The following is a 14695-nucleotide window of genomic DNA, read 5'->3' on the forward strand; positions in this document are numbered from 1 at the left end:
AAAGGCATAATGTAGAAGTCCTCTGCATCCTGATATCCCTGGATATGCATCCTCAACTTGCCAATGATAGGAGTGACAGGTGTGTTGAGTTCAGGGTTGGCCATATCACACATGCCGGATGGCCCCATTTCCTCAGGCTTGATGCCAAGCCTTCCTACCATATCATGAGTTATGAAATTCGCCTTTGCCCCAGAATCAAAGAAAAACAAACAATTCGGATTTCTGATTTTCCCCCATGCTCTGCACATCTCAGTCTTTTTCGTTTCCTCTTCATCATGTGCATGTGGCAAACTCCCAATCACATTTGGAAGAAGTCCTGCGGAAGGTTTAGGCCTTTTGCCCTTCCGATCAGCCTGTTTATCATCATTCTTATCATCATCTGACCTGTCTCTTTTCTTGGATGGGCAATCATAAGAGTGGTGTCCCTCTCCTTTGCATATAAAACATTTGTTTTGCTCCATGAGTGACTTTTTCTCTTCATCAGATAACTTGGTACGGGGCTGTTTATTAGGCTGCCCACGCCTTTGACCAGCTTTGAATTGGGCTTTTCTTCCCTTTTGAAACGGTCGTTTGCCATAATTTTTATTATCAGATTTGACGTCCTTCTTATCCTTGTGTTTGGCAGCCTGTTTGTTGTCTTCTTTCTTACTGTCCATAAAGCCCAAATTCTTCTCCTGCATCCATGCATACGCTGTCCTTGCATTCTCAATTAATTAAGTCATAGAACCCACCTTGGTTTTGATGCAATAATTACGTAGCTCACTAGGCAATCCACAACAGTACCTCTCTATTTGCTCTTTCAAAGAAACATGCCTGTAAGAGCTCAATGGCAACAAAACATCCCAAAACCTTTGTGTATAATCATCAAGATTCTTGCAAAGTTTGTATGACAAGTCATGCCAGTGTGAAAGTACTTCAACTTCAAAAGTTGGAGTAAGCAAAGTAGAAGAGAAAACTTGCTTAAATTTCAGCCATCTGTAAACAAACCCCCAAGAAATGCAGCATCAAACTGTTGAAGGAATGTGAGGGCTTTGTACGTGTCCTGTACTCCATTATATGTCTCAAACTTGACATGAGAACCACCATCCTTAAATTCTTTATATACATTTGATGTTGGCTGTCCCAAAGATAGCTGTAATTTTGCAGCATTCCCTTCACTAGGGAGAGCCATGATTGGCTGAACATTAGGCATGGGAGCATGTATGCTTGGGTGCATTCCCACATTGTCATACATGGCTTGCTTTCTATACCTAGTTGGCGGTGAAATTAACATAGTATCAAAGATATAATCTGTACCAAAATATTCAGGTTGCCCTCAAATATGGTAGCTGAGCCACATTTATGGACTGCACATTATTATTTTGAGGAGTAAAAGTACCCAAACCAAGGCCTTGTGCTGGCTGCTCATACTGTTGCACTGGCTGTACTTTTTGTACCTCTTTCTCAAGTGCTCTTTTGGGGGATTCCTCTCTCTTGGAAGTCACTTTCTGAGTCATTTGTGATGGTTGTCTCTCATGGGAAACAGATGCATGAGTGTGCTGTCTGCCATGAGAAGCTGATGCATGTGTGTACTCATGCTTTCCTTGCTTGTGCTTTCTTGATTTCTTCTTCTTCTTGGCATTTGTTTGCACAATCTGAGCCAAGTTTTGAGTCAGCTGAGTCAAAGCAGTCACTGCACTTGCAAGCTGTGCATTCAACATAGTAGCATCATTTGACTCACTGCTAGAACTAGTATCACCATTGTGCTGAATTGTAGCTTCATGTGTGGCCTGCTCAAAAGGCATTTGTTGTGCTCCCTGCAGTTGTAGACTAGCCGGATCATTAAGGCTTTCCTGCCTTCTCCTTTGACGAGTTGTGGAGCTCTCTTGCTCATGGGTACTCACCATGTTTATGGCTGTAATATTCAGCTGTCAAAAAGTGCAGCAAAGATATCCTTCCACCAAACTACCGAGGCCCTCCTCTTGAGGAAGAGTGTGTGGTATCCCAGCAATGGAACCAATGAACCCGGCCTCTAATCACTTACAGTGGAACTAAACCTTTAATTACTTCAGCACTTATTTAGAGCTCACAAAGCATATATCACAACCATTAACCATTGCATGATCACCATTTGGCATTTACCCATTTGTTCACAAACAAAACCACTGAAAAAGAGATGGAGGCTATAATGCCCTTGCTCAACAAACATAGACAAGTGCACCCGATTGGCCCCAAACACCATGGCGCCCCTTTCGGTATTTCTTTATATTTCACAGTGAAATGATTACAAGTTGCATCTGGGAACCTTCCCTGCAACTGAGCACGCAGCCCCAATTCACTGAGCCTTCGCAAGGCTTTCAAGCATAGAACACCTCACATAAGTGCACTTAATCCATTGGCTCAATCCAAAGGCATTCTCTTTTTCGAGTGCAATTCCATGGCTGTCCAGATGCAATCACACTGCACATCAGCTGCACTCTCTTTGAGTGGTTTCCAGATGGCATTCACAAAGCTTTTCAAAGCTCCAAAATAAAATCAGCAAAGTACCCAACCAAAGAATGACTCATGTAGCACTGCCTTGGCACCTGTGAACCAAGAAAGAGGTGGCACACGAGGCCAACCAATAGCTTATGGCAAAAAGAAATTGCAGCAACAAAATCACAACTCAATGAAACCGGCCTTGAAAACTCGAACCAAGTCCGCAATCGCCAAGAGGACATAGTAGCCAATGCCCAATTGCATTCTCAGCCAAAGAGGAGTGCAAAGGCATGAAGAAAGAGCATTTACAAGAGCCGACCAGCAAGAATTCCACTGAAAAATGCGAAAAGAAGCACTTTTGTCGCAAAGAAGTGGGAGTTCTTGGGCTCAAAAGACGCGTGCTTCAGAGAGGAATGCATTGAGAAGGTTTGGGAGAAGTTTTGTTGCCTGAAAGTCCTCCAAAACTGAGAAAAATCATTCAACCAGCACATGGGACCACTCGAAATTTAACAGAAAGCTGTAGCTTTGCAAGAGGAGAGGCCCAGGAGGCTGTAGAAGCAAAAAGGTTCAGAAAAAGCCACTTTTGCAAATTTGACCAGCAAAAGAAGTGCTCAGCTCTACCCGTTCTACCAAGCGCACGGAGGGAAAAGCATATCACTGCGAAGGGGAGGCAAAGGGGAAGCCATCGAGCCAAACGGAGGTCGAGGAATCCAAACGGGTGAGGAGTTATGAAGAAAAATGGAATTCAGCTAAAGCAGGCTGAAAAACCAGTCCAAAATCTCAACAAAGGGAGAAGATGAGAGAGAAAACCACACATGTGAAGTTTAGAAGGCCCAGGAAGGTCCAAGAATGGCAAAGGAGCATGTAGAAACCACTCTTTTAATTCCTTGGAATGCCTTTGGGCCTAGGGATTAATTACGCTTATGTGCTAGGCACCATGCCGTGTTTAATTACACATTATTAAGCCCATGCTCGGACTTTTAAAACCAAAGTTGTCACAATCTTGTAGTACATTAAAGTACATAAAATTTCACGCCCCCGTGACAGCTCCATATTCCACAGAATGCAAATTCTGATGTCCTTGCTCAAGATTAAAAAATCCTGCTTGGGAAGACGCAACACTCTCCCCAAAAGAGCTGCCGGAGAAGAGGCACCGGCAAGGCTTTTAAGGTGACCCAGACAGGACAATAACGTAGGAGATTTTGTGCTAGGTCAAAAAGGGATCCTAGGGCATAATGTAAACAAAGTAGCCAGCACTGCGCACCCCTGCCATGCTAACTAATTGATGTGCAGTGTCCACAGTGTTGCAATGAGCATAATAAAAACCCTTAAACAAAGGATTGTATTTGATTAGTTCCAACTTTTGTTGTTGACTAGGATTTTAACATATTGGTGATCATAATTCACCCCGTAAGTAAATGAAAATACCATTTTGTTGCGCTTCCAATTGACATTGGAGAAGGGATTCAGAAGGAAGATCCCGACGCATAGACGAAGTGGAATCGTAAGTTTGAAGAACAGAATCTTCACAGAGGCAACGGAGTAAATCGAATTGTAGAGATGACGAGGGAAAACTGGTAAAGTCAAAATTTGGTGTCTATCAGGGTAAAACGAAGTGCAAAATTTAGCAGCCGTCTTCCTTTTGCCTGAACATTGTAATAAAGCAGGTGGGGCTGGTGCAACAGAGTGGAAGGTAGAAGGAGTGTGATTATCATACAAGATGGGAGAGGACGAATCTACACACACACACACACACTTTTTTTTTTGTGAAACCAAGAAAATTATATTATGTAAAATTATATTTCTCGAGCACACACACACACACACACACACAGCCTCCATTTTCTACATCCACCCATCTTCCCTTCCTAGCCTCTCCTATAAAATCCCATCTCCACATCCAAAACAGAACCATTTCAGCCCTTTAGTGGAAAGAAATGCTCTCCTGAGGATGAAATCCACACCTAACAAAGGAGATTTTTTTACAGCCCACCTGCGCACCTCCATCAACACTGGAAGAATAACCCACATCTAAAACAAAATCCAAAAGATGGCAAGAGAAGATGTGGATAGGAGATGAATGGAAGTCGATGGAACTGGCACTTTTTGTCACTCCATTGACATTGATTGTTTTCCATCAACCCTTTTGGAGCATTTTGTGGGAGTTCTTTTCCTCCTATAGGATGCTACAGAGTGCCGAGTGGGAAGGCATGAAGGTAGCCATAAAAAAGGCTTTCAAAAGCCTACCACAATGGACCCTTCAATGAGCAGTCCTTGAAACTTCATTACCAAAATGAAGGATTGCATTTTCTTATGCATGGACAGGATGGACACTCAATTGGATATGCAGGAATCCTTGAAAAAGGAGAATGATACCATGAGGAAGTCAATGGATGAACAAGCCTCATGCATTAAGGCTTGGGAACTAGAGATTCAAGAGCTTTTGAATGTGGCTACTGTTGTGACAAATTATGACTCCTTGGAGCCCTCAATCGGAAAATGCAACCTTGAAAATGAGTCTGGAAGAGATAAGAAAGAAACATGGACAAAGACTAAACATCGAAGCTCATGCAAAAGATGCTCAACTAGGGATGGAGGCCTCATTGCACAACTCCGATCCTTGGATATTGCACACGATGTTATATGGGAAGTCATGGCTTTGTACAAGAGAGGTAAACACCAAACAAGGGTTGTTAGACGGGTGAGCTTCACCAATGGGGTGAAGCGCGGGTGCCGTGTCTCACTCACACTCTTTGGCCTGTATATTGATGAGCTGGTCTCTTGTGTGTGGACACACTAGGCGGTTGAGGATTACCTCGGCATAAACCGTCATACCTATCCTACTATACCTTGACAATGTGGTACTTATCTCAGACACAACAAAGAGGCTTCATATGCATTTGACATCCTTCTAGGTTTTTGGTAAGAGCCGAGACATGAAGGTCAATCTGTGTAAAACCCCTAAGGCTATGATCGTCAACAATAATGATGCCAGCTTCAGCATGGAGCTTCACAATTGCACAGGAGACGGTGGATATAGCCACTTGGTGTGCATTTTTTCAAGTCCCAACTTGACCATAAAATCGACCGCACCAGCACGCTTGATAGAGATTACACATCTTTATTGAGACTAGAGAGGGTGTGTTTTCAGACACGCTTCGAGCACATGAGCATAAAATCACTTCTCTTTGATTCCCAAGTTTGATCGGTGGCCCTATATACAAGTATTTTTCTTAGATAGGACTAGTGGATTGATTTTGAGGAACTACAGGTCTCTCTACCTTGTTTAGATGTGTGGTTCCCAAGTTCTTCAATGTCCCCTTGTAAGTCTTTATATGCAACTCCTCTTTAGTGACCATCTCTTGTAAGTTCTAACCATCAAGAGCACGAGAGATTAGCTCTGTCTTCCTTAGGTGTTGGTTGGCCACCTAGTTTTTGCATGTGATTTCACCTCCTTTCTTTGTTGGTAACATGGCCTTGCTATCCACCTGCAACAAATTAGGGCTGTGGTGCCGGATCTCTTTTGGGGGGCATCGAGTATGGGAGCTAGCTTTTCCTTGTTGCTTGATCAGGGCATTCCTAGTACAAAAATGGCTCTAGGTGGGGCAAATGGTGAGTGAGTCCGGAGCCATATGGGATGGGTGGCACCATGTGGAACCGGCGGCACTGTGCAAGGTCGGGATCCAAACCTCTCAGCAGGGAGCCAACTGGGCCCAGTGACTTTAGAAGGGGCTGGCAGCACTAAGTGTGAATGGGCTCCAAAAGCTCTTGTTAAGGGAGCCAAGTGGGGCTGTTAGTGCCAATAGTGAGTTTGGGCTTCAAAACTTTTAACACCTATTGTGCCTGGAAGTACTAGCTCATGAACCTGAAGCTAAATTGCATTGATTTTTTTAATTTGACATTGGTGTTGCTGTTTGTCACATGTTTTACATCTCTCCCAGTCTTATTACTAAAGTTACAGCATCTCCACAGGGCTTATTTCTAAAATTTTCAGTATACATATGGACTATGAGGAAACCCCTAGTTGCAAGCTCAATAGCATGACATAATGGCAATGGTGTTTGCTAAACTCCTTACTTCAGTGCGCAGTATACTGTTCCCAACACACACAACATAACCCTCTGCAGAAACTGCCTATTTCATATCATATCGTCGGACGTCCTGCTGTACTATGTTGTCACATGTTTTGATATTATCCTTTCAATTCAAATATAAGCTAGTCAGAGCATGGAGGATGTGATCCATCTGAAAACTATGCGATTGCATGGCAATTTTTGTTTCGAAGAAAATATGTGGAACCTGAAAAAAATGCTCGTTGGCTCTTGTCTACAAAATGTGAGAAGTTGAAACTGATGCAAATATCTAAGCACTGTATATCTGGTTTTGCGTGATTTCTGTAGTGAGGAGCTCAACCTTGATTTGACGAATGCTTCCCTGGTAAGCCTTTTGTACATATTTTTCGCTCTCTTTTTTATGCAAAACTATTAAGAATTTTGCCAATCGTTTGCGCAGTACATACTCCATTCTTTGTCAAATTCGGTCTGTCCATTATTTTATGCGTTTTGATCAGATGGATCATCATATATCTTAAGGATCCAACAGTTTTTTCTACCGAGGCATAAACAGGTATTTCTGATGTTACAGGTCTCAATTCTTCCACCTTTGGGATCAACACTAGTGGCTGGCATTGCTGCACCAATGGCTGATCATCTGATCTCGAAAGGCGTAGATACCACATTTGTGAGTTTCATTTAGCAATATAATTATATCTGATGTCCCTTCAAAGTGGCTGGCTCTATCATTCAGCAATAAGAGCGCATGTAAGTTTGTATAGTTTCAAGCATTTCTTTCCAACATGTGAAGTACTCAGCAAGGCATGCACTTAAGTCCATGAGGGTGAGGCATATGCCTCAACACCCCTCCATAGGATGAAAATTGAGTACATGAGCTTGTTTCTTCCAGGATACATATCTTTGTCGGCATGAGTTTCCATACCTGAATGGCAATTAGCACCAATTTTAGAAAACTCATCATTGGGCCATAATAGAAAGGTTAAAAAACAGAGTCCTTGAATAGATATTTCTGATGAACATTTTTTGAGTATGAAAAAATGAGGAAGGATAACATGATAGGGCTGATTGTGCAAGCTGCTATGGTGCCATCGGCATAGTCATGCTTGAGTATTTCTGTATGCGACTGCTTCCTATCTCCCCCCCCCATAGTATTTCTCCTTCTCACCACTCTTACAGCTGGAGGTTTCTGACTGGTTTCCTCCTTTGAATCTTTTTTTCTCTCTCTCTCTCTCTCTCTCTCTCTCTTATACACACACACACACACACACACATCTATATGTATACATATAGATATGTCTATATATGTGTGTGTGTGTGTATACACACACACACACACACACACTTAGTAATGTGCTCACAATTTCCTCTTTTCTCCCTTATTCTTTCTTCTTGTTTATCTATTGCTTGTTTTCATTGGTTCTCGAATCGATTTCCCAAGCAATCGGGCTCATTAGTAGGTTCTTTTGGATTCGAGACAGGAGTATGCCTTTCGTGCACAAGAGTCATTTTGGACTCAAATGGGAGGAAGGGTCAAATAAGAACGTTATCTCTTCTCTTGAGGGTGGAGAATGTGTTTCCCATTACTTGACTCTGAGGGGGTTTTAAAGGAAGATCCTGCTGCTGTCTTACATATTGCTTCTGATTTCTGATGCCGTCTTATGTATTGCTTGTAGAGATGATGTGAGACACAAAAATTGGCAGGCTATTCCGAAATTGGTAAAACCGGATATGAGAGTCTTAGTTGACATACTTTTACCAATCTGGAATTTAGGACTGCAATTTTTACCCTTCACAAGGGCAAGTGTCTCGGTTCAAATGGGTTGACCCCCTCCTTGGTTTCTTTTTGGGACATGATTGGTGACCATTTCACTATTGTATGGCCTGGCATTTGGGACTCTGATGCTGTGCGTGATTCACTTACAAATTGTCTCATTCATCTATCCTGAAGGGGAGGAGGTGCAGCAATTTGGTTTCCCAATGGAGGCCAATTGCTGTTTTAGGCAATTTTTATAAGACTTTGGCAAAAGATATCAATTTGTGATTGAAGCCTTTTCTCCCGGATCTCATTTATGATAATGCAGACGGGTTTTGTGCATGGCCAAAGTATTTTGTATAACCTTTTGGGAGGCTTCGGAGTGGGCTATGCAAAGTGGCCAGGGTTTAGCCATTCTACTCTTGGATTTTGAGAAAGCCTATGATAGAGTAGATTGGGGTTTCTTGGAGGGTATCCTTCTACGCATTGGTTTTTCAGATGCTTGGATCATAGGGGTCTCTTCCTTGTACATATTAGCCCAAAGCCAGGTGCTTATTAAAGTGGTTAGAGGAGAGAGGTGTCAGATTTTCAGATCAGTGCGATAGGGGTTTTCTCTTGCCCTTTTCTTATACTTATTCATTGCTGAAGCTATGAGCATCTTTTTGAGATCTTAGGTTGACATATTGGGCTGAGGCTTCCCCTGAAGTAGGATGGAGGAGATCCTCAAGAGGGAGCTTGCTGATGACGCTATTGTTTTTTTGCATGCTACTTCCGAGACTCCTCTCACATGTTTCAGGACAGCCTTGGATTTATTTTGTTTTGCAGTATCAGGTACACATATCAATTGGAATAAATGCAATGGCTTCTAGCTTAGTGATAAGTACAGGGGGTTGATTTTGGTTTCACTTGGACTCAGAGAGATGTCTTTGTTAGACATTTGGGCTGCTAGGTTGGCATGGGTATCTCTCCATTGCAACAGTTTGCTCCTGTGTTGGAGAGTATCAGTTGAAAACTCCTTTGTTGGAGTTCAGCTAGGCTTTATCTAGCATCCAAAATATTAGTTGTTACCTAGGTATTGGTGGCCATAGCCTGTTTATTTGTTCTTGGTGGTGCATTATTCAGCTTAAAAGGCCGACAAAGAATTTCTTGTGGAGTGGACTTGATGGTTCTATAGCAGAGTTGCTTGGGAGACCTTGATTCTCCCCACACAAGAAGGGGGTCTCAATATCATTAATCTAGATTTGTAGTGAAGAAGGCTCACCCCCAAGGCCCGCATGATGGCAACTAGGAACCAAAGGGTATAATACCTCCTTTGTTTTGGGCATGGAAGCCCTGTGGATGAGGACCATCCCAATCTCGTGAGGCATGCTGGAGGCAGTGTAAACTACTCGGTGCTTTCTATCAATTCAGACAACGGATTTTGCAGAGGCATTTGAATGAGATGATTGCGAGTTGCCAAACACATATACTTGAACTTAAGAGTTTGCAATTAAGCTGGAAATAAGACTTATACAGCTTAAACACAAAGTGACATCATTGGAAAATGCAATATGATTGAGGGGCCAAGACGGCCCCCCCCCCTTATCCAGGCTCACTTTATTCTTGAAAATGGAGATACAAGACCAAGGTGCAATGCACCTTCCAAACTGATGAACTCAGTAAAAACCTAGGACCTAGATACAAGACTCAAGAGCATATGTACAAGGTAGACAACAAAAAGGAGGACTCCAAGCTCAGGTTTCAACTCCTGGCTTGCCCAATCCACAAGGAAGAAGCCTGCAACAATCACCACTTACATCCAACATTAGAGACAAGCACTAGTTTTTAGAAAGATGGTAGAAACAACATGAAATAGTGCTGTAAATGAGATAAACTTGACAATACAGGCTCCCTTCGTGACTTGACCCTTTTGTAGATGAAGTCCTTGATGCCTCTGAAGCTACCTTGGGTGAGGAGAGTGTGGAAATGGGGTTGGAATGAGAACAGCTTAGAAAAACAGCCTGTAGGCTAGAGAGAGAAAGCTTTTATGGAGTGATAGCTGTAGAGAGAGAGTGCCAATGCTGATCCCAAGGGAGGAGATGTAAGAGAGGAGCTGCTGCTGTTCCAGAGGTGCACAGAAAGGCAGATTTCTGCAAGGGAAATGGGCTGGAACAGTAGAGAGAGAAATTTTGCAGTAGAGAGAGAAAGACTGCAGCAGGAGAGAGAAAGGGGCTGTGGCTGCTCCAGGCTAGGTGAAGGAGAGAGGATGCTGCTGCTGTTCCAGAAGAGCTGAGAGGGGGCAGATTTCTGGAGAGGAGGGGCTGGAACTGTAGAGAGAGAAAGTGCTGTTGTAGAGAGAGAAAGTGCTGCTGAGGTGAGAGAATGGCCTGGGGAGAAGCTGGCTGCACCCAAGGAGCTGGAGAGGTTCTGCTGCATCATCCAAAAGGAGGGAGAAGAAAAGTGACGAAATTTTCATGTGTGGAATGAAGGGGAGAGGCCTTCTTTTATAGGCTCAGCCCCCCCCCCCTAGGCCTAGAGTGGAAGGTGGACACTTGTCCCAGATTTTTGGTGGGCTGCAGTCCCAAAGAGGACAGCCCACAACCTGCCCCAAATCTACCAGATTTGGGGCCAAACACTTGGCCTGCATGCCCTGCCACTTGCCATGCATGCTGCCACATGTGTGGGACAGGTGGACTGACCTGCCAGCTCAGATTCCATGTGGCAGTCTGCCACGTGTCAGCTGCCACGTCACTCCCAGAAACCCTAAAATTTCAAAGTCGTCAGAATTTAATTCTGATCTCACCCACGGGTTCCTAACAGCTTAGACTATCTATTGACGTACTCTAAGGTCATAATTGAGCCATACTAAGCTCATTTGTTTGTCGTCTTATCTTGTATCTCCATTACTCTTGGCATGCTGCCAGACCCACACCCAAAGCTCAGGGAACATTCTCTTGAATGGTTCCTAGGTCGGTATGCAATCTGTGCATTTAATTGGTCCCATGTTTAGGTACTCAGGTGGGGTGTGGTTCCTAGATGTTCTTCTCAAAGAGAGGCCATCACTCTTGTGGGTCACTAATGCCCATAACCCCAAGCAAGGGGGTCCACCCTGAAATGCTAGACCTAGTCCCCATTGTCCGTAACTAAACAGTAGGAAAACATTTCATTTCTTAATAAGCATACTATTGAAAAACAAAAAGAAATAGTACCAAGCAAGTGGATACATGTTGAAGCAGGATGACATTCCCTCCGTCTTTCATTCGGTTGTCCGCAACTGAAATGCTTCCTCATAAGCATCCAGGATTTCAGGACACTCTTGAAATGTAGCTCTGTCCACCCATTGGGCATCGGTGGATGGGAGCCCTCTGAACTTCAAAAGGTACATTTTGCGAGTCGTGCCTCGACGTCCCGTAGTGAAGTTATGCAAAATAATTTGCTCTGGGATCAACAAGATCTCAGTGTCCTCTACTTCAGGTGCATCGTCCAGTGTGGGCTCTTGAGGTGGTTCCCCAATGAAGGGTTTCACCAAGCTTACGTGGAAGACATTGTGGATCTTCCAATGCTCTGGAAGTCTCAATCGGACTGAGACATCATTTATTACCTGCAACACTTGAAAAGGACCATAATATCGAAAGGATAGCTTGAAGTAGATGCGCTTTTTGCCCACTTTGGTTTTTAACCGGGCTTTCTCAAATTTCAATAAGACCCATTGGCCTTCTTTCACTGCAAACGCCCTCCATCTTTTATTTGCAGCTGCTCTTTGTTTCTGCTGTTTTTGGCAGCTTGAGGGCATTCGTAGAAGTTGTGGCCTCGATCGCCACACTTGAAACACCGCCCTTCGGAGTAATACTTTTGCTTCTGTTGTGGAGACAATGAGCTGAAAGTGCGGGCTGCTTTCTTCGAAGGAGGCTGGCTGGCTGACTTTTGCTCTTTTGGTGCGTGCTTTGCTGTCTCCTTACCCTTTTGTTCCTTGGAAGAGGTTCCCTGGGACTTCCGCTTGTTGTTGCTGCCATTCCGCTTGTTGGAGAAAGATTGTTTCTTCTCCACCTTCAAGGCGATGTTGATGGTGTCTTCGAGAGAAGTAGGAGTGGCAATGTCCACCTCATGCTGAACGATATACCGTAGGCCAGCAAAGAACTTCCTTTGCTGCTCTTTTTTATCCTTCCTACTGAATGCTTGAACTTTTAACAAAGTATCCCAAAAACGATCAACATACTCACTGACTTTCTCTTCTTGGCGTTGGCGGAGGATGTCCCACTGCACCATTGTATCTCTCTTAAACTCCTTAGGCAGGAAGTGCCTCATCAAGTTCTTCTTGAAGCGCTTCCAGGTATGGGCTTGCTGTCTAGTGTTGACCATAGCTGCCCACCAGAGTGAAGCACGGTCTTGCATGTGCAGGACGGCAAACCGGATCTTCGCCTTGTCTTCGTACTCGTCCCCCTCAAAGAAATACTCGAGGTCTCGGATCCAGGCCAGCAAGACCTCGGGCTTGTCCTCTCCCTTGTACTTGGTAAACTTGAAGAGCTTATCTCCAAGAGGTACCTTATGCTTTGCATACCTTCGTCTCCGTGGACGTCTCGAAGGAGATGGACTCCGATGACGCCGTCTACCTCGAGGAGGGGAAGAAGAGGATGATCTTCCCGCCTTGTTGGAGTTGGTGTTGTCCGCACGGCCTCTTCCTTGGGATTGGGGCCCTATGTCATGAGTTTCTGCTTGGCTGCTTTCCAGCACTTGAACCTGTTGAGCTATGTTTGCCAAGAGAGCACTCAACTCATGCAGGTTAGGAGGAGGGTCAGGTCCATTGGCTGCCATGATGACAAGATGACTCAATGAAGGAGAAACTCAACAAGAGAAAGCACAGAATACAGGACCATTGCCTAAGCTCTGATACCAATGTAAACTACTTGGTGCTTTCTATCAATTCAGACAACAACGGATTTTGCAGAGGCATTTGAATGAGATGATTGCGAGTTGCCAAACACATATACTTGAACTTAAGAGTTTGCAATTAAGCTGGAAATAAGACTTATACAGCTTAAACACAAAGTGACATCATTGGAAAATGCAATATGATTGAGGGGCCAAGACGGCCCCCCCCCCTTATCCAGGCTCACTTTATTCTTGAAAATGGAGATACAAGACCAAGGTGCAATGCACCTTCCAAGCTGATGAACTCAGTAAAAACCTAGGACCTAGATACAAGACTCAAGAGCATATGTACAAGGTAGACAACAAAAAGGAGGACTCCAAGCTCAGGTTTCAACTCCTGGCTTGCCCAATCCACAAGGAAGAAGCCTGCAACAATCACCACTTACATCCAACATTAGAGACAAGCACTAGTTTTTAGAAAGATAGTAGAAACAACATGAAATAGTGCTGTAAATGAGATAAACTTGACAATACAGGCTCCCTTCGTGACTTGACCCTTTTGTAGATGAAGTCCTTGATGCCTCTGAAGCTACCTTGGGTGAGGAGAGTGTGGAAATGGGGCTGGAATGAGAACAGCTTAGAAAAACAGCTTGTAGGCTAGAGAGAGAAAGCTTTTATGGAGTGATAGCTGTAGAGAGAGAGTGCCAATGCTGATCCCAAGGGAGGAGATGTAAGAGAGGAGCTGCTGCTGTTCCAGAGGTGCACAGAAAGGCAGATTTCTGCAAGGGAAATGGGCTGGAACAGTAGAGAGAGAAATTTTGCAGTAGAGAGAGAAAGACTGCAGCAGGAGAGAGAAAGGGGCTGTGGCTGCTCCAGGCTAGGTGAAGGAGAGAGGATGCTGCTGCTGTTCCAGAAGAGCTGAGAGGGGGCAGATTTCTGGAGAGGAGGGGCTGGAACTGTAGAGAGAGAAAGTGCTGTTATAGAGAGAGAAAGTGCTGCTGAGGTGAGAGAATGGCCTGGGGAGAAGTTGGCTGCACCCAAGGAGCTGGAGAGGTTCTGCTGCATCATCCAAAAGGAGGGAGAAGAAAAGTGACGAAATTTTCATGTGTGGAATGAAGGGGAGAGGCCTTCTTTTATAGGCTCAGCCCCCCCCCCCCCTAGGCCTAGAGTGGAAGGTGGACACTTGTCCCAGATTTTTGGTGGGCTGCAGTCCCAACGAGGACAGCCCACAACTTGCCCCAAATCTACCAGATTTGGGGCCAAACACTTGGCCTGCATGCCCTGCCACTTGCCATGCATGCTGCCACATGTGTGGGACAGGTGGACTGACTTGCCAGCTCAGATTCCATGTGGCAGTCTGCCACGTGTCAGCTGCCCGTCACTCCCAAAAACCCTAAAATTTCAAAGTCGTCAGAATTTAATTCTGATCTCACCCACGGGTTCCTAACAGCTTAGACTATCTATTGACGTACTCTAAGGTCATAATTGAGCCATACTAAGCTCATTTGTTTGTCGTCTTATCTTGTATCTCCATTACTCTCGGCATGCTGCCAGGCCCACACCC

General features: G+C 44.3%; 1 protein-coding gene across 1 annotated transcript in view; it reads left to right on the forward strand.

The window, feature by feature from the left end:
* The window catches only part of PHT4;5 (phosphate transporter 4;5), a 138235-nt gene that overhangs the window by 111805 nt on the left and 11735 nt on the right, over window positions 1-14695 (forward strand). The window contains exons 10-11 of the mRNA XM_087389434.1: window positions 6858-6894; window positions 7102-7197. Coding sequence (XP_087245560.1) covers window positions 6858-6894; window positions 7102-7197 — 133 coding nt within the window. The remainder of the gene's footprint in view (window positions 1-6857; window positions 6895-7101; window positions 7198-14695) is intronic.

This window comes from Dipteris shenzhenensis, chromosome 18 (assembly GCF_047967505.1).
Source record: "Dipteris shenzhenensis isolate YYH24624 ecotype China chromosome 18, Dip_SZ_1.0, whole genome shotgun sequence".
In the NCBI taxonomy this organism is placed as follows: domain Eukaryota; kingdom Viridiplantae; phylum Streptophyta; class Polypodiopsida; order Gleicheniales; family Dipteridaceae; genus Dipteris; species Dipteris shenzhenensis.